At 41.9% G+C, this 23549-nt stretch overlaps 1 protein-coding gene across 1 annotated transcript; it reads left to right on the top strand.

Moving 5' to 3' along the window:
- The first annotated feature begins 5197 nt into the window (after positions 1-5197).
- On the top strand, positions 5198-22918 carry LOC139004016 (fetuin-B-like). Its single transcript, XM_070406615.1, has 7 exons — positions 5198-5500; positions 5846-5956; positions 8169-8256; positions 10099-10262; positions 10995-11096; positions 21489-21572; positions 22508-22918. Exons 1-7 carry the CDS (start codon positions 5276-5278, stop codon positions 22793-22795), a joined length of 1062 nt encoding a protein of 353 aa, XP_070262716.1. The 5' UTR covers positions 5198-5275; the 3' UTR covers positions 22796-22918.
- The last annotated feature ends 631 nt before the right edge of the window (positions 22919-23549 follow it).

The raw sequence follows: 23549 nt of genomic DNA, 5'->3' as shown, positions 1-23549 counted from the left end.
AAAGAAAAAATATATATATATATGCTCATTGAGGATATGTTTTTATTGATTTTGGTAGAGAGGAAGAGAGAGAGAGAGAGAGAGAGAGAGAGAGAGAGAGAGAAACATCCATGGGTTGCCTACTGCACGTGCCCTAACTGGAAATCGAACCTGCAACCCTCTGATGTACAGAACAAAGCTCCAACCAACTAAACCATGCATCCATGGCATCCTAAGAATATTTTTGACACTAAAACATGCCCTCAAACATCCTGAGTTTTTTCATACATTACCTAAATATGATTGATAAAAGTAAGAGTATCCAGATGTAGGATACTTTAGGAGACAGACTGCCAAAAGAGGCCTGAGGCTACTGGGTGGATTGGCAGTGACACCATCCAGTTTATATTGGAGACAGTGAGAAGGATTGACAGGACAGAAGGTAAACTATGTAATTCACATTTATTGCTTTTACTCCTCCTGCTCCCACTTCTCTGGTTACCCTCCCTGCCTTGCTCATCAGGCATACTCCTATTCAGCCCTTAAGCCCCAGACAGAATGTAACCTCTTCTGAGAAGTGACTTCCCCAGCATAGCTAGTTTCTCCTCCTATTGCTTTCTTAGTACTCACTCATTGAGGGCAAGAACTAGGCCTTCCTCCCAAAGCCATATAGGCTAGATATTAACCCTGGCTATAAGACCTTGGGCAAGCTACATAACCTCACTGCTCCTCAGTTTTCCTCATCTATAAAATGGGAATAACAGTGGTACCCTACAGCACTGGTTTGGTTGTGGACCTTAAATGAAAGAAGGAAGACAGGGTTTAGCACAAGGCTGGGCACATTCTGAGAATTCATCAGTGTTATTTATTATATTTGTAACACTGGGCCTTGGCAGCATAGTGAGTAGATGTTCATTCAGGATGTGGAAAGAAGAAAAGATAAAGGAGAAAGGGAAAGAGAGAGAAAAACCAACCAGCTGCAGAGATCATTGCTAACCAGGTCAGAGCCAGCCTGATATTTTGGAGCTGTGGCTGCTGCACAACTTTCCTGAGTACACACCCCACCATCTCAGGTCAAGACTTCATACCTGTATTTCTAACTCCCCAGAGACCTAATCCCAAGTACCACACCCACCCAGCTCTGCAGCAAACAATGCCTCACGTGGCTGACCTGTGCTGTTCTGAAACCAATCCTAAATCGCTGCCCTGAATCACACCTGCCAGGAGGAAAATCAAATCCCTGCTTCTCCTTATCTGACTCCATTCAGGTAGACTGGGGAAAGGCTGCCAGCAGAGCCACTTGGGATCTGCACTGTGGGAGATGAGGTAAGGACCACAGGAGCAGTCAGAGCACTGATGGCAGACGTTGTCCCCAGGTGTCCTGTGTGCCAGGGCTGTGCCAAGCACCTGGCATTGTTTTTTCCGTGGCCAGTCCTTATAGCAGCCTCAGGAGAAGGGGCTCCTGCTGCCTTCCTTTGACAGAGAGGAGCCTGTGCAGTCTGATCGGGTGGCCACCTGTGACTATGGACCACCATAAATGAGGCTAGAACAAATCGTGGTATGTGGTAGTATGAAACAAAGAATGTATACTCTCTCATATATATATATATTGTTGTTGTTAATCCTCACCTGAGGATATTTTCTCGTTAATGTTTAGAGAGAGTGGAAAGAAGGAGGAGAGACAGAGGAAGGGAAACAGCAATGTAAGAGAGGCACATTGATTGGTTGCCTCTCCTATGCACCCCAACTGGGGCTAAGAATTGAGCCTGCAAACAAGGTAGCTGCCCTTGACTGGAATCAAACCTGGGACACTTTAGTCCACAGGCTGATGCTCTATTCACTGAGCCAAACCAGCTAAGGCTCATTCATATTTTTATATTAATTACAGATTGAAATGATAATGTTTGAATACATCAGGTTAAGCAAAATATTACAATTAATTTTATCTGTTTCTTTTCACTTTTTGAGTGTGGCTGGAAACCACAGGGAAAGAGGAAATATGTCCCCTTCTTTCTACAAGTGAGTGTATCTCTGTGTGTGTGTGTGTGTGTGTGTGTGTGTGTGTGTGTGTATACGTATACTGGAAGTACTGCTGTTTTATGAATAGGAATCTAAATGTTATAGCATACCCAAGTGTAGTAAATATTAAAAACCTGCAAATAACAGGATTACTTCTATTATATTCTAGGATATTTTTACCCCTCTGGCTCTCTTTTTGTTCATCAGTTTATGTTGTTCATTAAATTCTACAAATGAGAGAGATCATATGATATTTCTCTTTCTTGGACTGGCTTATTTCACTTAGCATGATGCTTTTAAAGCCTATTTTGTAGAATATTAGTATTGCTACTCCAGCTTTTTTTTCTTTTCCATTTGTATTGAAAATTTTTTTCCTTAACTTTCATCCTGTGCATGTCTTTTGCTTTGAGGTGGGTCTCTTATAGACAGCACATAGTTGGGTCATGTTTTTGCATCCATTCTGCTACCTTACACCTTTTGATTGAAGTATTTAATCCACTTACTTTTAGAGTTATTATTGAGAGCTACTTATTTACTAGTATAGCCATTTTAATTCTGTATGGCTAGGTTTGTCTCTCAGTTTTTTCTTCTCAGCAATCCCTTACAGCAATCTCTTTACATTTCTTATAATGCTGGCTTGGTGGTGATGAACTCCTTTAGCCTTTTTTTTTTTTTTTTTTTTGTCTGGGAAGCTCTTTATTTGACCATTTATTTTGAATGATAGCCTTGCTGGATATAGTAATCTTGGTCTCAGATCCTTGCTTTCCATTACCTTGAGTACTTCATGCCATTCCCTCTGGCCGGTAGAGTTTCTGATGAGAAATCAGGTGTCAGCCTTATGGGAACTCCTTTGTAGGTAATAGTTTTCTTTTCTCTTGCTGCCTTTAAGATTCTCTCTTTGTCTTTAATTTTTGGTATTTTAATTATGATGTGTCTGGGCATGGGTCTGTTTTGGTTCTTCTTGTTTGGGGTTCTCTGTGCCTCCTGAACTTGTGTGATGTTTCCTTTACCAGGTGAGGGAAGTTTTCTACCATTATTTCTTCAAACACCTTCTCTATTCCTTTCTCCCTTTCTGCCTCTTTTGGCACACCTGCAATTCTGATATTGCTACGTTTCACATTGTCCCACAGCTCCCTTAAGCTTTCCTCCTGTTTTTTAATTGTTTTTTTTTCTTTTTGTTTCTCTAATTGAGTGATATTTCCAACTCTGTCTCTAATTCACTGATTCAATCCCCAACTTCCCTTAATCTGCTGTGTATTCCTTCCAACGTGTTCTTTATTTGTTATGTCATTATTTATCTCAAACTGTTCTTTTTTCATAGTTACTATATCTTTTTTCATACTGTTGAGCATTTTTAACATCATTACTCTGAACGCTGTTTCAGATAAATTTCTTATCTCTGCTTCATTGATCTTTTCTTCTGGAGAATTTGCTAGTTCTTTCATTTGGGGGTGTTTCTTTGTTTCCTCATTTTGGTTGTCTGTTTGGGTTTGTGACTGTGTATTAGGTAGATCCTCTACACCTCTCAATCTCTAGTGTAGGACGAGTTAAAGGCTCTTTCTGACAAATTGGATCAGGCAAAGATGCAAAGCCTCCAGAGACCACCTCTGTCTACAGCAGTGGTTCTCAACCCTGGCTGCACATTAGAATCACCTGGGAATCTTTTTAAAATCCTGATTTCTGGGCCTCATCCTCTGGAAATTCTGTTTTTTTGTTACTAATGTTGTGGCCCCACCCCATAATAAAGAAAAGATTCCCAGGTGATTGTAATGTGCAGCCAAGATTGAGAATCACTGGTCTACAGACTAATAAAATTCTGAAGTGAATTGCCCTAGGCAATTGTGCTCAGATGTGGGGAGAGTTATTTCAACTGGGTGGGGCAGTTGCTTCTGCCTGGAGGTTAATTGTTACTTTTAATCTCTTAAGTGGCCTCAGGGCAAGGTGTTTTCCAATAGGGTGACTTAACTGTCTTCCACCCATGCAAGGCAGATGTCTGTTGGGAAAGATGTCCTCTGCTGTGTGAGGGAATGACTCAGCCCAGGAAACTTGGGTTGTCTGCCTTCTGTGCTCTATCCCCCAAGGCCTCAGTCCTGGGTTTTGCTCTCAAGGCTCCAGTCTGCTTCACCCTCCCTCTGCCAGAGCACCAGGTGAGTTGCTTCACCGAGAATTTTTGTGCATTGACTCTTTAAGAGGGTGCCCAAACTTTCAGCTGCCACTCCCACTGCTTTTCACAGCTAGATGTAATATTCTCTCTTGGGGAGCCCAGCTTCAGTATTAGATCCCAGAGTTCTCAGTGGCTCCCTGTGGGTTTTTTTTTTTTAAATAGGGTTTTAAAAGATATTTGTGTTTTGTACAGTTCCAATCAGTAGAAACTTCCTGAACCCCAAGCAGAAGCTGAAAGAGAAAAGCAAGAGTCCCAACCTTGAGGGATTTACATTCCAGCCTACCTGTCAATCATTGTCTACCTCCTAACAATACTAATAGGTTTCAGTTTCCTTATGAGTTTGCTTCCACACAGCTCCACAAAAGGAAGAAAAAGTTTGGCATATGATGCATGAACTTTTGATATACCATCTCTCTCTCTCTCTCTCTCTCTCTTTTTTTTTTACTTAAATGAAGTCTTTGTTTTAAAAAATATACATAGACCACTTCCTAGCCAGATCCCCAAAGGGCTTTAGGAATCTCGTTGGTCTTTCATGTAGGTGATGTGGGGTTAGAGCCTTTTTTCCTGATCTAACAAGAATGGTAAACATGGAAGGCCAGGCAGGAAGTGTGAATTCAACTAATACAATTGGTATCATGGACTGTGACCCCAGGCTCCAAGTCTGGGGTAATTATTGGTGTGGCCAAGGACATCAGCTGGAGGGAAGGTGCTAGGGGAAATGGGAGAATAGGACAGTTTGTATATTCTGATTCATTTGGAACCAAGGAGGCAAACCAGAATCCAATCATGACCTCTTAGGAGCCTTGACCTGAGTGTTTATTATGATTTCTAGGGAAAGGGTTAGGTTACGTAAGTTTGCTTACCTGTACGCGTGAATATGAGTTTGTTCAGCTGTCTAAGATTAAGACATTGGCAAATCCCATCCAAAGTGCTGACTCATGGAAATCCACATTTAGAGTTCAAGGAGATAAAATGCGACATTGTGTTTTAAATTCTGGTCCAAGGTTCAGATTGTGATTACAAAACCAGTCAAATTGGCCTTACAGAGTCCTATAAGTATCCCATCCTTGCAGCTCCATTTACTGAAGCACCCTGGGTCTTGTTCCCCACAGAATGGGTCTACTCCTACTCCTGGTGCTCTGCACCTTGGCCGTGAGCTGCACCACTACATCTGTGCCCCTGAAGGTCCCCAGCCACTTGCCTTTCCTCCTTCATGGCTGCAATGATGCAGATATGCTGGGTATGGCAGCATTTGTCCTGCAGGACATCAATAACGACCTAAAGGAAGGCTATGTGCTGAGCCTCAACCGAGTGAGCGCTGTCCAAGAACACAGACAGGTAAGTGACAATCCCCTACCTGGGGCAGGTGTTTGCACAAGCTGCATAGGCCGGCCATGGGATAGACCTGCAGGGACACATGTTGGCAGGTGCTTTCAAAATTGGAAACCTGCTGAGAAGTCTCTGCTCCCCTCTGCTGGGTTGTACTACATGCTTTTACTGTTAACAGGAACAAGTGCTAACAGTATCTTACTCTGACACTTGTCGAGTGTCTCATAGACTATAAGACATCATCACAAATATGATAGCCACTGGTTCCGCCATAAATCAGAAACATTTTGGACCCGTCTTTAGGGGTTTCTGCTTCATGTGGGCTGTGGTACATTTTTTCACCCCTTCCCACAGGATGGTCTGGGATCTCTGTTCTATTTCACAATGGACGTACTGCATACTACCTGCCATGTGCTCAGCAAGAAGCCGTGGAAGGACTGTGAAAAGAGGCCCCTGCATGAACAGGTAAGTGTTTGTATCCCAGGAATTTTAGGGGAGAAATAGAGTATCCTCTGTCTAAAGGGTGAAGATTGCTCATTGTATGCCATCTTTTATTTTTAAAATTTATCTTTATTGTTGAAAGTATTACAGATGTCTCATTCCCCCGCCCCATTTACCTCCTCTAGTCTGCCCCTGCCCCCTGCCCAAGTCCTTTACCACAGTATTGTCTGTGTCCATGGGTTATGCATATATGCATATAAGTTCTTTGGTTAATCTCTTCCCACCACCTACCTACCCCTGCCTTCCCTCTGAGATTCATCAGTTTGTTCCATGTTTCTATGTCTCTGACCATATTTTATTTTTTTTAAATATACACTGAGTGGCCAGATTATTATGACCAGCCACATTATTATGACCACCCCATCAGTATTTTATTGACACTTCCAAAAATATTGAAAACTTTCTAAGCAAATACTCTCAAGGTTTTATTATTATTTGCATAGCTAATTCACTTCATTGTACTGAGGGGTGGTCATAATAATCTGGCCACTCAGTTTACTTTTATTGATATCAGAGAGGAAGGGAGAGGGAGAAAGAAATAGGAACATCAGTGATTAGAGAGAATCATTGATTGGCTGCCTCCTGCACATCTAACACTGGGTTCCTCCTGTATATTCCACACTGGGGATAGAGCCCAAATCCTGTGTATATGCCCTGTCTGGGAATTGAACCAGGACCTCCTGGTTCATAGGTCAATAACGCTCGACCACTGAGCCTTGTGGGCCGGGGTGTCCTGGCCATCTTTTAAATATCCTTTTTTAGAATCTCATGACAATGGTTACCCTGTGGTTATTCCAATTCTATTAGACAAAACAGAGTTTAATTTGGGAGAATTTCTGAGAGTCCTATTGGGGTTGTGATACCCAAATTGTTTCCTACTTCCAAGACTCTTCTGTAGGCTCGAAGCCTGTGTTTAAATTGTGAGAAGAAGGTCTGAGCTGTAGTGCTCTGGATGTGTGTTTAAGGAAGACTGTGGAAGCAGTAAAGGGAGAGCTTTTTATTTGTTTGGGTTTTTTGTTTGTTTGTTTTTTGCTTTTTTTTTTTTAATGAATACTAATATGAAGTTTGAGGCTGGGGAATGGAAAGGCTTACAGTTGAAGCTCTCAGGGGTGCTGTGGAAGAATTTTCTGGAATCAGGACCTAAAGGGCCTGAGAATTGATCCTTTTAAAGATGACCATTGAAGAGGCTTGAAAATAATAATTTTTATTTGTTCTCAATTATCCTGAGTTATTTCCATTTATTGATATGACACTTTTGAGTACATGATTGTGTTTAGAAGTAAGCTATTTGATCAAGATATCTTTTCTAATCATGTAACCAGATTTGTCAAACTGTACCTACCTGATTTTAAAGAGGTGTTTCTGGGAGTCTCATTTACCCTGTTGTAAATTATAGTTATAAAGGTTATACTAGCTGCTAAAACACATGCCCAAAAAGTATATACTGATTCCAACATGATAGAAGTTTATTTCTTATTCATATAAATTCAAAACAGAAATTCTTATTCAAGAGGAGGCTTTCCTCCAGGAATGATTTGGAGACCCAGATTCCTTCCACACTGTGGCTCTAGACTCTGCCACCTTCAACTAATGGCTTCTGTGGTCACCATGCTCATCTACATCAAGCTCTAGAAATAGAAAAAGCATGGAGGACAGATGGCACATAGGAGATCTTCATGAGCCATCCTGGAAGTGATTGCAGCCACTTCTGCTCACTTTTATGTGGTTAGAATTCAGTTATACACAGTCACACCTAATTGGGAGGGAATCTGGGAAACGTAGTATAGGTGTGTCCCAGGAGAAGTTTAAATTGTTTGAAACTACCCCCTGGCAGTTTCTCACTCTCAAAGCCACCAAAATTGACCTTAAATTTTTCATTATTTAAAAATAAAATGTCCAGCCTGGCTGGTATGGCTCAGTGCTTGAGCATCGACTTCTGAACCAGGAGGTCATGGTTTGACTCCTCGTCAGGGCACATGCCAAGGGTTGCAGGGTCTATCCCCAGTAGGGGGCATGCAGGAGGCAGTCAATCAATGTTTCTATCTCTCCCTCTCCCTTTTTCTCTGAAATAAATAAAAATATATTTAAAAATAAAAAGTCCAATTTCATTTTGGGGGGTATTTTAAAAAGTCAGAGTTTGTACCATGATGTCATAAAATATGTTTGTTGGTTCCAGGTTTATGGCAAATGCAAAGCATTATATTATGTGAACAGGCCACTAAGAATTCTTTATTTACCTGCTTATAACTGTACTCTTCGCCCAGGTAAGAGAGCGCTCTTATTTTGTTTATTTTGTTTATTTTAATGAAAGATGAAAAATGAAATAAGTAGAGCTATGCTCCTATTCTTATTTCCTATTCATACCAAGGCTAGGTTCTTAATGTATCTGATACTTGCCTCCCCTGTGAAATTCAACTTGCACTGCTCTTCTTCCCATAATTAGTCTTCCTAAATTACCTGCAATAGTTTTATTCATGAATATTGAATTAAATCCTAAATTTTTAGTCTGACGTAAATGGGATCATCTCTACACTGGTCTCCAAGCTCCCTTTCTAGCTATCTTTGCCATTACCTCTCTGACTATATCACCTCTGTACTTCATTTAACTGAAAATCCCACTCTTTTCTGAATACACATTGCACTTTCAAATCTCTGCATCTTGCTTGTAACTTTCCCTCTGCTGAGGATGCCCTCCCCTGGTACCCACACACTTGTAACTCATATTTATTCTTTAATGTCCACTGCCAATGTTCTCTATAATGTTCTCTATTCAGGAAAGGAAAAAACTTTCCTGCTCTCATTCCTATGAAACTTTAACGTAAGCACTCATGGAGCATAGACCATGCACTGCCTTGATTTGAAGTCTTCTATCTTATTTCATGCAGAGTATTTTATACCTTCTTTCTTCCTGCTACAGCCTCCCCCAAGTCCCTAAGAAGTGTAAGGAGTCCATAATATTGTTGAACAAATGAACTAAGAATGAGGGTGTAACTAATGACATTTCAAATATGCACATGTATTCATTCTGGATCCTTCTCTTTGGAAAGCAAGCATCCAACGCATGGGAAAATTGGATATGGCTACTTGTCAAACTACTATGTGCATGTGACTCCCCTGGTGGATCTTGTTCAAGTACAGACTCTCATTCCACAGGTCTGTGGTGGGGCCTGAGAGTCTGCATTTCTAGCAAGCTCCAGGTCATAACACTGCTGCTGGTTCCTTTGAGGGACAAGGCAACAGAACAAATGTTGCATTAGCCACAGTTGAAGCTTCCTGGTTGAGAAGATGAGCCTTACTTAAATTAGAGAACAACAACTAGTAAAACAGATCAGGACTCAAAAGTCACAGGTACCAGAGGTATGGGAGGTCAGAAAGTGACACATAGGTTTGGTGCCACGAGTGACAAATTGTGGATGTAACTCCCCCAAAGAATAGCCAAATACACTCATATAAATACAGGATTGATCAACTGTTTTGCTCTGTAATAACTTGCAGAGAAGTTCTTACTCTGACTTTCACACTAGTTTTGTAACCCCCAGTCAGAAATTTTGGCTGTACCATTAGAATGATTATTCTAGCCAATCATACAATAAGTTGGCCAATTTCTGGCTGACTTGCATTTTTGAACCTTTCATATGTCACTAATTCATTCACTCAATAAGCATTTGCAAAGCACTTACATTATCTTAGGTGTTAGAGACTAAGAAATGAATAAGACATACCAATAATAAGATCCCAACCTTTTAAGATACTCGACTGGTTTACAGAGGCAATAATGATAGAATGTATTGAGCTACTAATAGGGGGGAAGGTTTTGTGTCAATATAAACACATATGTGTTTTGAACAAAATTCCTAGCATAAATACATTTGTGTTAGGTGAAAAAAAATTTTGCTTTGATTTTTTAATACATTATTAAAGGAATGCATGCTCATTGCAGAAAACTCACTGCTGATAGCTAACTTTCATTCCAGATAATGCCTTTTCCTTGCCGAAACTGAATTCTTTTTTTATTTAATCTCTGCTTTTGCTGTGGTCATATGATTGATAGGATTAAAAACCATTAAGAGGCTTTATTTTTAAACTACTCTCTTTGTCATCAACAGTTTCTCGAAGAAAGATTCAGAGAATGTGTCCCGACTGCCCACCCCCCACTAACTTGTCAGATCCCAATGTTCTGGAAACTGTCACTGAGACGCTTGCAAAATTCAATGAGGACAGCAAAACAGGGCAATATTCTCTTGTCAAAGTCACCCGGGCTTCTAGCCAGGTGAGGTGGAAATGCCCAGTTACACCAACAATGTCTCATGACTGTTGCTATTGATTTCTAAACTGAGAGGAGAATATTAAGGCACTTCTTTGGTTATAATCCAATCTTTACTCCCTGCTTTGGTAGACCTGAAGCACATTCAATCAATTATGTTTCAGTTTCTAAGTTATTCCATGAAATTTCCACAAGAGTTGTGGGATTTGATTTTACCTCGTTGCCTTTAAGGCGTGAATGGAAACAGACTCAGAGTCTCCTTGGTTTATTCTACGCAGGTTCACTATTTACTGCGACATTCTCATATCTGATTGACCATGGATCTCATTTAGCAGGTCAGCTTCTGCTCTATTTTAAGGCCTGGAGTGGATGTTGAGTTTTGTGGATTAGGAGACATGGAGGCTCATCTGCATTTGAATTATGTTGATATCTATCATATAAAGAAAAACTAATCTAAAAACAAAACTGCTTGAAGAAAATTAAGCTCACCCAAGGGAAGGTTTTTAGAACCCATTCAAATCCCTAAGAGGGAAGAAATGAATGCTGATTATGTTTTCTAAATAACAAAATCAAAATAGGGGGTTTGATCATGGTGGGAATTACAGGGACAACAGGAGACCAGTGTTGACAATGACTCAGAGAATGTATGATTTCTATAAAAATAATGCTGCCAAACCTCAGTTGTTTCTCTACATAGAGAGGTTTAATTTTTATTTCTCAACTCTTGTGTCATACCAGTGGGTGTTTGGCCCCTCCTACTTTGTGGAATATTTAATCAAAGAGTCACCAGATATCAAAACTGAAGCCAGCAGTTCTGGATATCAGCCCACTGACTCTGGGGTGAGTATTCCTGAATGTTTTCCTAATTTAAGATTTGTGTTCCCAGATCATCTATAAGTATGATTGAGCATAAATTATGTATGAGCTGTCAAAGACATTTTTCTTCTCCTCAAGGAGTAACTGACTAATTAGAGGTTGTGGTGGCTCAGATGCAATAATATTTTATTGCAAATACAATCTTCATCAGCAATGTTATGCCTTTGCAGAAAAAGATCATAGAGATCATAGTTTAAAATATAGAGAAACCTTCTCAGTGGTTGATTGTGGTCCTACTTATATCTGAACAAATCCAGTTACATTTAGAATACAGTTTTATTCCTTGGGCCACTCTTTAAGAAGGACAAAGTCAAACAGGACGTCTTTGAAAGAATGCATCTAAGGTCGAGAGAGTGACTTGAAGCCATCTGACATACCTGCTGGGAATGCCAGTTGGCACAACATGTTGTAACACAATTGGACAAAATGCCTCAAAGTCTTTTCTCCATTTATTTACTTATTTATAACTAGAGGCTTGGTGAAATCGGGGCGGGGGGGGGGGGCATCCTTCAGCCTGGCCTGTGCCCTCTCGCAGTCTGGGACCCCTCGGGGGATGACCATCTACTGGCTTAGGCTTGCTTCCCAGGGGATTGGGCCTAAGCTGGCAATCAGACATCCCTCTGGCAGCCCGGCAGCCCTCAGGGATGTCCACTTGCCAGCAGGGAGCAGACCTAAGGGACAGTCAGACATCCTTAGTGCTGCTGAGGAGGCAGGAGAGGCTTCCACCACCACTGGCAGTACTGGCAGTCATCAGCCTGGCTTGTGGTTGAGCAGAGCTCCCCCATGTGGGAGCGGACTGACCACCAAAGGGCAGCTTCTGCATTGAGTGTCTGCCCCCTGGTGGTCAGTGTGTGTCACAGTGACCAGTCATTCCCAGTCTTTCTGCTGTTAGGGTCAGTTTGAATATCACCCATTTACTAGTTAGGATAGAGGCCTGGTGCACAGGTGGCGGCCGGCTGGTTTGCCCTGAAGGGTGTCCCTGATCAGGGTGGGGGTCTTGCTTGGGTGCCTGGCCAGTCTGGGTGAGGGACTGAGGGCCATTTTCTTTTTTTTTTTAATCTTGGGATTTATTTACGTTTATAATTGAAACTTTGTTGCCGTCACTGGAGCTAATGCTCGCTCCAGCTCTGTGGCCACAGCCTGCTGAAAGCAGGTATTTGGGGTTTGTTTAGCTTCTATAATTGAAACTTTGTTGCTTTCTGAGCTCCAAGCTGGGCTGCAGCAGGTGGGGAACCTTGACTTTCTCCATCACTGGAGCAAGCAAGCCTCCTGCTCGCTTCAGCTGCGTGGCTGCCGGCCGCCATCTTTGTTGGCGGTTAATTTGCATATCACCCTGATTAGCCAATGGGAAGCATAGCGAAGGTATGGTCAATTACCCATTTTGTCTTTTATTAGATAGGATAACAGCTTTGTTAAGACATAATTCACACACCATTAAATTCACCCTTTTAACCTATACAATTTAGTGACATTTTAGTGTATTCTCAGAGTTGTGCCACCACCATCAGTATCTAATTTTAGAATATTTTCATCAGTTTCCAAAGAAACTCCATACCCATTAGCAATCAGTCTCCTTAGTCCTTTACCCACGCTCATGGAAGCCACTAATCTATTTCTATCTCTGTGACTTTCCCTTTATCCGAACATTTCATATATTGGAAACATACTGTATGGCCTTTTGAATCTGTCTTCTTTCACTTAACATAACAATTTTTATTTTTTTATTTTAATTTAAATCAATTTTATTTTTATTACTGTTTTACATGCAATAAACGTTAATATTTCAAGAAAAACAATCTTGCCGAAACCGGTTTGGCTCAGTGGATAGAGCGTCGGCCTGCGGACTGGAGGGTCCCAGGTTCGATTCCGGTCAAGGGCATGTACCTGGGTTGCGGGCACATCCCCAGTAGGAGATGTGCAGGAGGCAGCTGGTCGATGTTTCTCTCTCATCGATGTTTCTAACTCTCTATCTCTCTCCCTTCCTCTCTGTAAAAAATCAATAAAATATATTTAAAAAAAAAAGAAAAACAATCTTAACTATAATAATGTTAAATGCAATAAACATTAATAACATAACATTTTAAAGGTTTAGCCATTTTGTAGAATGTATCAGTGCTTCATTTCTTTTAATTATCAAATAATATTTAATTGTAGGGATATACCACATATTATTAATTCATCAGTTGATGGATATTTGGTTTTTCAAGTAGGCCTAGGAAATATGGTAGCTCAGCAAATCCCAGGCTGAGTGTGAGGGGCCTGGCTCTACTTGGTACCAGTACCTGCAGTCTCTCCAGAAGGTTCTCTCAGAGCCCTTTCCCTATGTGATTTGGTGATGAAGAAGAGAAGGGAAGGTCTGAAGCACCATTCTCCAAGAACTTTCCACATTAATGGATTTTTCCTGCTCTGAAGAATTTCTAATCTTCTCTTCATATAGTCTGGAGATGGGTGATAGAGTAATATTCAGGCACTCTCTTTAGACACATGTTAGTAAATTCAATGTGAATACTGTATTCTTAAAATTCTTTAGAAATTGAGGCAACATTTTATAATAATATTCTATTTATACTTGAAAATGTCTATCCTCTGTGAGTCTAAAATTTCTCTTCCAGGAATTTAACTTAAGAAGTTAACTAGGTATATATAAAAAGATATAGCTTCAATGTTTAAACAAAACAAATGAGATATAATTTAGTGTCTAACAAAAGAGAACTTGTTAAATAACAGAGGAATACTAGGTAATCATTATAAAGATCATAGAAGCCTGGTCGGTGTGGCTCAGTGGTTGAGCGTTAATCCATGAACCAGAAGATGGTGGGTTTGATTTCTGATCAGGGCAAATGCCCAATTGCAGGCCCAAACCCCAGCAGGAGGCGTGTAGGAGGTAGCCAAATGCTGATGAAGTTTCTCTCTCATCTATGTTTCTATCTCTTCCTCTCCCTTCCTCTCTCTTAAATCAATAAAAACATATTTTTAAAAAGATCATAGAAGACTATTCAGTGCCATAAAAGGATTTTTCACAACATATTATTGACTTACAAAAGGGGGTTATAAAGAATATATAAATTATAATCCTATTTTCCAGAAGAAAAACTATATGTATGCACATGAAAAATGATTAGAAGAAAAGAAATCATATCTTTCTGTGCAATTATAGGTCTTTTTATTTTCGTTCTGTTTATCCATATTCTAAATAACTATTGCATGTGTAATAAGAAATCAAAATTATTTTATTTTTTAAATAAAGAAAAGGTGAAGGAGCCGAGAGTGATTTTTTTCTGAGAAGAGTGTTAACGTGAAAGCATTCAAACCTGTAAAGAATTTTTGTGAGTTTATTTAAGCCAAACTGTCTACAATTCCTGAGAAGCAGAGACTCAAGAGATTTGGATAAATGCTCAGGAGAATGGCAGCTTTTCACTTTGTTTTATACATTACAATCAAAGGAGGAGAAGTAAGTGGGTTACATAAAATCCATTGGTGATAGATTAGGGAGGTGTGTGAAAGCAAAGCCGTGGGGGAGGGAACTTCTGAGATTGAATGAAAAGTAAAAGTAAAATGATAGATACATACTTCTTTTACTTAGTTGGGTACAAGATAGTTAATGTGAACAATTATACTTTTTTTTACTTAGGTGGGTACAGGATAGTTAACAGTTAACAATTAACATGATAACAATAACAATGAAAGAATTTATGGTCGCTTTCCGACCAGCTGCAAGACAGTGTCATTTCTCCCCGTAGGAGTCTGGGACCCCAGAGTCTCGCTGTAAATGAGTTGAGGGCATTCAAGAGCTTGTATCCCCTTCTGATTGAAAAAAACCCTGCACACAGGTGTAGAGCCTCGCGTGCGCCTCCGTACCTGTGTTCTTGGTGCCTCTACCTCCCACTCAGTCTCAATATGCTTTTTTCTTTCCTTCTAGTTGTAGAACTTCCACTCGGTCAGCTTTCCCATGGTTCTGGATGATAGCTTTTTTGTCTTATAGTTGTGGTTTTAATGTTGTTGTGCGGGGCAGCACGTACAGGTTTGTACCTTATGCCGCCATCTTGGTTCTCATATAGGGCTTTTATTATGTTGAGGTGTGATCCCTCTATTTCACTTTGCTAAGAGTTTTTATCAAGAAAGGGTGTTGGATTTTGTCAAATGCTTTCTCTGCATCAATTGATATGATTATGTGATTTTTGTCTCTCAGTTTGTTTATGCGATATATCACATTTATTGATTTGCAGATACTGTACCATTCTTGCATCCCTGGAATAAATCCCGCTTGATCATGGTGTATGATCTTTCTAATGTATTGCTGAATCCAATTTGCTAGAATTTTGTTGATTTTTTAGCATCTATGTTCATCAAGGATATTGGCCTGTAGTTCTCTTTTTTTGTGGTGTCTTTATCTGGTTTTGAGATTAGGGTAACGCTGGCTTCACAGAAAGAATTTGGAAGTATGCCTTCCCTCTTAAATTTTTTGGAATAGTCTGAGGAGGATAGGTTTTAGTTCTTCTTTGAATGCTTCTTACAACTCTCCTGTAAAGCTGTCTGGACCAGGGCTTTTGTTTGCTGGAAGACTTTTGATCACTGTTTCAATTTCTTCAGTAGTTATCGGCCTATTCAGGTTTTTTTATTCTTCTTGGTTGAGTTTTGGGAGCTTCTATTTTTCTAAGAATATGTCCATTTTGTCTAGGTTGTCCTTTTTGTTGAAATAGAGTTGTTCATAGTATTTTTACATCATTGTTTGTATTTCTGTGGGATCGGTTGTTATTTCACCTCTTTCATTTCTGATTTTGTTTATTTGGATCCTCTCTCTTTGCTTGTTGGTGAGCCTGGCTAGAAGTTCATCAATCTTGTTTATCCTTTCAAAGAACCAGCTCTTGGTTTTGTTAATCTTTTGTTTGGGACTCTGTGAGCTTCTTGGATTTGTATGAGTTTTTTCTTCCTGATATCAGGGAAGTTTTCTGTCATTATTTCTTCAAACAGGTTTCCTATTCCTTGCTCAGTTTCCTCTTCTTCTGGCACCCCTATTATGCGATGTTGTTTTGTTTTGAGTTGTCCCAAAGTTCCCTTAGGCTCTCCTCCTGTTTTTAAGTTTTGTTTTCTAGATGCTGCTCTGTTTGGGTATTTTTTTCTACCTTGTCTTCTACCTCACTGATTTGGTCCTGTGCTTCTTCTAGTCTACTGTTGATGCTTTCTATTGAGTTCTTTATAGCAGCGATGTCATTTTTCATTTCTTCTTGATTCTTACACATATTGTTGAATTTGTCTTCCATTCTTTTCAGTGACCTTATGAACATTTCTCTGAATTCTTTATCTGACAGGTTGCTTGCCTCCATTGCCTTCATTTCGTTTACCTCTTTTTCTGGTGCTGTCTCCTATTTTTTCATATGCGGGCTGTTTCTTTGTTGCCCACGATCTCTCTTCTCTGGGTATCTGGTTATGTAGATCTCTCTCTCCAGCGTTGATTGAAAGGCACAAAATACAACACAACAATGCATAATTCATAAGGCACTGAACACAAATGTATTCATGATAGTAATAACCCCAAATAAAGGTGACCACCAGAGTAAAGAGAATTATGGGATAAGAAAAAAAAGGAGTGCAAAAATTATATTGAGAAAATGAAAAAAGTAAGAGAGAAAAAGAAAGAGAATAATAAAGAAGGAGGGGAAAAAACTATGTGGGGAGAAAACTCCAATAGAATAACCACTAATCCCAAAAAAATGTAAACAACAAACACCAAGAGATGAATGCAAACTACAAACAACAACTAATAACAAGCGAGGAAAGGAAAAACGGAAGCAAAAAACAAACAAAAATGAAAACAAAAAACACAAAAAAGAGAAATGATCTCACAAACAAGCACCAAAAAACCCAATCTAATCAACAATCAAGCAAACAACAACAATAGGACAGAGAGAAAGCAAGGCAAAACAAAACAAAATAAAACAAAAAACCTAGAATAAAACAAGACAAAAAAACAATAACAACAACAAAAACACACAAAAAAAGGGAGGAGAGAAAAAAAATTGGTTAGTGAAGAAAGAAAAGAGAGAGGTATGTATGGACTTAGAGCAGGGATCGAACATTAGATATATAAGTAGGGTGAAAAAACAGGGAAAAGAGAAGGAATAGGGATAATCTAAAGCAGAAATCGGGTAAGAGAATCAGGACAACAAAAGGGGAAAAGTGAGGAAGAGAGTATTGGCATAAAGATAGAGCAAAATGATGCTAAAGGAAAAATGAAAATAGAATGCACAAGACTAATGCCAAAATAAAATAAAATAAAGAGAAAATAAAATGACACTTTAAAAAAAAGTGAAATAGTAGTAGTAATAATACTGATTAAAAATAAAAATGTAATAATTAAAAGGGTAAAATCAAGTGAGGAAAAAGGAAAAAAAAAATAGTTTCCTAAGGAAAAGATGAAAAAATAAAAATGTGCAGTAGTGAAGGTCATTCACTTCCTCTACTGTTCTGTTTGGCACACCAGTTTCCTGTCAGGTAGTCAGGACAGTATTGAAGTTCCCTGCGTTCCACTGCTCCTCTGTGTTGTAAGCCACAGTCCTGATTTTCAAGCAGGCAGTACTTCTTTGTTTCTTAGACTCCTTTATTTGTGTTTACACAAGAGTCAATTTGTGATTCAACCCCTAGGTGACAGTGTTTCTGTATTGACCTCTGGGGCTATAAGTCCTCTCCAGCCAGTATTTAGATTTTGTTTTCCCTGTGGCACTTAATACTGGTTTGGTAGAATGGACTGCCCCAGAGCTGGTTCTCTGATTGTTACTCCCCTCTCTGATCCCCAGGTTCCCCCAAAACAACTTTCCCCTCAAGTCTCTTAGAGTGTCCCCAATTGGGTGATCCTATGTACTGGACTTAGTAATCAAAAGCAAGGATTTAAAGAGAAAAAAAGAGCCAAGTAAGTGCTTGAAGTCGTGACTTTTACCTTCCGGCACTGTGCGCAACTTTGTGAACGTCTCTGTACATGTCTTTTTTCCCCAGGCACTAAGCAGCCGGCAAACTGGTAAACTTTCAGGCTGGTTTTTTGCACCCAGTTCAGCTATGGGTTTATTTTTAGAGTTTCCTTCTGCCAGCAGCCCTGTGGATCTCCTTCCACATTCGTGGATCACGCTAGCCCCAAGGGCCATGGATATTGTGGGATGCAGACTTCCCCCAAACCTCTAGATCCCCTTGTTCACGTTTCTCTCTCCAGCTTGGTTTGCAGACCTTACCTCTCCCTATGCGAAATCTGATCTTTCCATGAGAAGGTGCAGAGCTCATCTGAGTCTGCATATTCGTGCTGCTTGAGATCTGGTGTTCCTGAGTTTGCAGCTGGTCCCTAGGTGTTGTGGTTGTTAATTCCTGGAATGTATAGGCTTCCCATAACAGCCACTCTCCTCTTCAAGATGGTGTGGTCTCCGCAGCAGAGCTGTCAGTCAGAGGAGCAGAGCTGTCAGTCAGAGGAGCCTGGTCCAGCGGTCCCCAACAGTCCCTTGGAGTATAGTTGTCCCTCACCCACAAATATACACTCCATATACGTCCACACACTCTCCTTTCATTCTCTCACTCACACACTATCTTGCAGTCTACCTTCACATCGGCAGCCATCTTTCTCCTCCTCTTCCTCAAGAAGTTTTAAATTTTCCATCATTGGAGGCAATTTAGATTTGTTTGGGTAGTTGAAGCAGGGGGTCCCGCGGGGGTGAGGCCGAATGGAGTCCTAACAAAGCATGCCCGACTCCGCAGATCCAAGTTTATTGTGTGAGTGCAGCAGTATATATAACATTCCAGACCAATCAGAAGTTTACAACATCCATAGGGCAACCAATAGTAGGAAAGATCAGGGTACTATGTAGTGGCTCTAGGGGGTCTGCTCAGGCGGGCGATGCCACTTCCTGGTGTGCCGAGGATGCCTGTATAGGCGGAGCAGGCTCACGCCATTGCATCTGCCGCAGCACTGAGATAAATCTCCTGAGCTCTCCCTATAGGTAGTTACCTGGAGGGATAATCCTATCTAGTAATAGACAAACATGGTAATTAACCATACTTCTGACATGCTTCCAATTGACTAATCAGGGTGATATGCAAATTAACTGCCAAACAAGATGGCAGCTGGCAGCCAGGCAGCCGAAGCGAACAGGAGGCTTGCTTGCTCCAGTGATGGAGGAAGCCAAGATTCCCCACCTGCCACTGCTCTGAGCTTGCACTCTAAGAAACAATGTTGCAATTATAGAAGCTAAACAAACCCCATGCTTTCAGCCAGCCAGCTAGTCAAGCTGGAGTTGCAACAGTGTTTCAATTATAGAAGCCAAACAAACGGAGATTTCTGCTTTCAGCAGCCGAGGTCTCAGAGCTGGAGCCGAGCCTCAGAGCTAAAGTCGGCTCTCAGTTTCAGTGACAGCCGTATAAGGTAAATAAATCCCAGAATTAAAAAAGAAAAAGAAAAAAAGGAGAGGTTGGGAGCTTCAGTCACCCACCAGCCTGAAAACGGCCCTCAGCCCCTCACCCAGACTGGCCAGGCACCCCAGTGGGGACCCCCCCCCCCCCCCCCGCCAAAGGGGGTGTGACCAGCTGCAAACAGCCATCATTCCCTTATCCAGGCTGGTCAGGCACCCAAGCGGGACCCCCACCCTGATCCAGGACACCCTTCAGGGCAAACCAGCCAGCCCCCACCCATGCTCCAGGCCTCTATCCTATATAGTAAAAGGGTAATATGCCTCGAAGCACCGGGATTAGCGGAGCTGCCAGGCCTCCCAAACTTGGGATCAGTGGAGCCGAGAGGCCTCCTGGCACTGGGATCAGTGGAGCCACGAGGCCTCCCGGCACCGGCATCAGCAGAGCCTCCCAGCACCGGGATCAGCAGAGCAGCGAGGCCTCACTGCCCCGATGTCAAGCGGAGCCGCGAGGCCTCCTGGCCCCTGGAGCAGTGTAACAGGGGGCAGAGCTCAAACCCTCTGATTGCCCTGCGGCTCTGTGTGTGACAAGGGGCGGGGCCACAACCTCCCTATCCGCCCTGCTCTGTTCATGATGGTGAAGGTGCTCCAACCCCCTGACTGGCCCTGCTCTGTGCCTGATAGGGGGGAGCTCCCCAACCCCCATGATCAGCCCTGCTCTGTGTGTGACAGGGTGCGGCACCCCAACCCCCCATGGGCCCTGCTATGTGTGTGACGGGGTGGAGCTGCAACCTCCCCATCAGCCCTGCCTTGAGTGTGATGGGGGGAGTGCCCCAACCCCCTGATCATCCCTGCTCTGTGGGTGACAGGGGGCAGTGCCGCAACGCCGTGATTGGCCCTGCTCTGTGTGTGACAGGGGGCGGTGCCCCAACTCCCCTATCGGCCCTACTCTGTGCGTGACAGTGGGTGGCGCCCCAACCTCCCCATCGACCCTGCCTTGAGTGTGACAGAGGGCGGCACCCCAACTCCCCAATCGGCCCTACCCTGAGCGTGACCGGGGGCTGCACCTAGGGATTGGGCCTGCCCTTTGCCACCCAGGAGCAGACCTAAGCCAGCAGGTCATTATCTCCCGAGGGGTCCCAGACTAAGAGAGGACACAAGTGGGGCTGAGGGACATCCCCCCACGCCAGTGCACAAATTTTTGTGCACCGAGCCTCTAGTCTATATATATAAAAGGCTAATATGCTAACTGTTCCTCACTCCATCCAACTGGTCGTTATGATGCTCACTCACCACCAGGCAGAAGATGCTGTATGCAGGAGCTGCCAAGCTGCAGTAACTTGGCACCAGCGGTTCTTTGGTGATGCACTCTGAATCCAAAGAGGAGGGTGCCCAATTACTCCTGGGGCTGCATGATTCCACCTTTGGCTGTGGGTTATGTTGTTGCTGGGGAACTGTTGGCCCCAAATCTGGTTTACTGCACACTTGCTTTTGTGTTCCACACCCTGTACTACAGCAACTTTGCAAAGTGCCCTCTTGCACTCCAGAACCCCTCAGGGGAAGTTAGAGAGCCAGTTTTGGCCCAATCCCCACAGGCCAGGCCAAGAGACCCCACCTGGCAGAGGGACCCCACTCACTCCGCAGACTTTCAAGCCATGGTGCCACCCCAGGTGCAGCTGGCCAGGGAAGAACCACATGAAGTTGACTCCAGGGCGTGTTCGGGCCATCTTGTTCAGTCTCACCTGCCAGCCACCTTCTAATTAATTTTCTTTCAGTGTGCACGAGTCCCTGCACCATGTCACTTGTCTAGAGATAATTGGCTCAGAGCCTACCTATTGCATGGTAGTAGCATATAAATGTTGATTGGCTGTTTGTCCACACAGGCAGAAAGCAAGTTGATTTCCATTTATGATAATTGATAATTGTAAAACTCAAACAATTTTGTATCTTCTCTCTCTCTCTCTTTTTTTTTTAGCCTGTTGGTATTTGCAGAGGTTCTCTGAGTCGAAGATTTAACGAAAAGCTTGTCAATATAAATTGTGACTTCTTTCAATCACAGGTATTTTTTCATTCTAATTGTTTATCTTTCTCTGAAGAAAAAAAGCAGAATATCTATGTTTTAACTCTCCCTACCTCATCCTCTCATTTTATTTTCCTAAGATCCATGATCACCATTTTATTTAGGCTGCCCTGAGGTCACACCCATAGGCTAGCTAGTTAAAGACCTGTCACTCTTTATTTTAGTCCCAAGGAGTTCCTGCAGAATAATTAAGACTTTCATAAATAGCAACCTCTGAACTTAGGTGGCGCAGGCCCTGAGACATTAAATTCAGTGTCCCAAAGACCCTTACCCTGAACTGATGGGAGAAGTTCTTTCCATGGAAATAGTTGGTCCATTCCAGAAGTATTTATTGAGCACTTAATATGAGACAGCCTGATATAGTTGAAAGGGTGGTTGAGAGAGGCCATCTGAGTTCCAGTCCTGCTCTGCTACCTATGAACTAGGTGACCATGGGAAAATTCTTACCTCTCTGAGTCATGGTTGCCTCATCTATGAATGGGCTTGCAATGCTTACCTCATTCAGTTTCTTGTGAGAAATTAGTGAGAAGACCTGGATAAAGGGTGCTGTATTGGGCCTGGCAGAGCATAAATAATTAGTAATGGTGCTATTGCTGTCACACTAGGAGCAGGAAGACAGCCCACTAGGGACTTTGAATATGCCATTTAAGTCCTCTGGATCAAGTTTGCTATCAAGCTTCTACCAGTCTTGTTTCCTCCTGGCCCTTATTTGTTTTGCTTTATAACCCTTTAACCAGAAGCCCATCCCTCTAGCTGACTCCCCTTGAAACATTCCATCAGAAAGGCATAGAACAAACCAGCCACAGAAGAGATTTCCCTAGAGAACATTTCCTTATTGAAAGCATTTTTATTTCAAGCTCCCACCCCTAGAAGGAGAAAATTTGCTGTTTACCAGAAAATTTTTGTTTTACCAGAAAAACAAATCCATGCACTCACCCTCCAAAGATGTGCTAAGCGGATCTGTCCAGTACCTTCCTGAGCTGGATGATGAAGAATCTCAGGAAACGGATCCTGCTGAGGCCTTCCCTGTGCACCTGGATCTAACCACAAATCCCCAGGGAGAACCCCTCAATGTTTCCTTCCTCTTCCATGGGCCTATGATTAAGAAGCTGTTTGTCCTACCTTTCCCCAAAGAAGAACAACGCTCTGCTGAGTGTCCTGGAAAAGCCTCCATGAGCAACCCTATTATTCTCCCACCATGAGAACCACATAGAGGATTCCATGAGGATGTGGTGCCCTGCAGGAGATGAGAGGTAGTGGGGAAGGGAGACAAAGAAACAGAGGATTTGATCATAGAGAATAGCTAATAAAGTGTGTCTTTGTGACTCTTCTTGGTCTCATCATTTTGGCTAAAAGTGGAAATGAGACTACACCCTCCGCTTGTACACTGAGCTGCATGCCTTCTGAGCCATCCAAGATATCAATCCATGAATACTTGCCTCGTATGTCCTCCACCTTTCCCTTTGTAACGATTACTGACTTTTAGCCAAGTGTCTTTGATGCAGGACCTGTCATACTTAGGAATGCCCTCCTCTATCTAAGCATGAACATATTGTTATTCTTTTGATCAAAATGAGATAAAAATTGAAGGACACCAAGAGACTGAGATTCATCACATAGTTTCATTCTCCTTCTACTCCATATTTATTTCAACACTAAATATTGGTCAGATATTGTCTGCACAGCCTTCAACCTGAAGGTGGACTTTCTTTTTCTTACCTGTATAAATAGTCTCTGAGCCCAGAACTTGTTAAAGTCACTTAGCAATGGGGTTAGAAGGAAGAAATAGTTGCCTGTGGCTAAGCCTGGAAAGAATCAGATATTGTTCCCAAGTTCGGGAGTTTCTAGCTTATTTAATAGTTTTGCTCAGAGAATGAATTAAGAGCCCAAATAACATTCATTCCCAATTTTCCCCCTTAAAAATATATAAAGAGATGTAGACAACATATAATATTA

The sequence above is a fragment of the Myotis yumanensis genome, unplaced genomic scaffold (genome assembly GCF_028538775.1).
Source record: "Myotis yumanensis isolate MYYU_CA2020_CCGP unplaced genomic scaffold, mMyoYum1.0.hap1 SCAF_2, whole genome shotgun sequence".
NCBI lineage: Eukaryota > Metazoa > Chordata > Mammalia > Chiroptera > Vespertilionidae > Myotis > Myotis yumanensis.
Note: the sequence above shows the minus strand (reverse complement) of the source record. Positions and strands in the feature narration are given on the sequence as shown.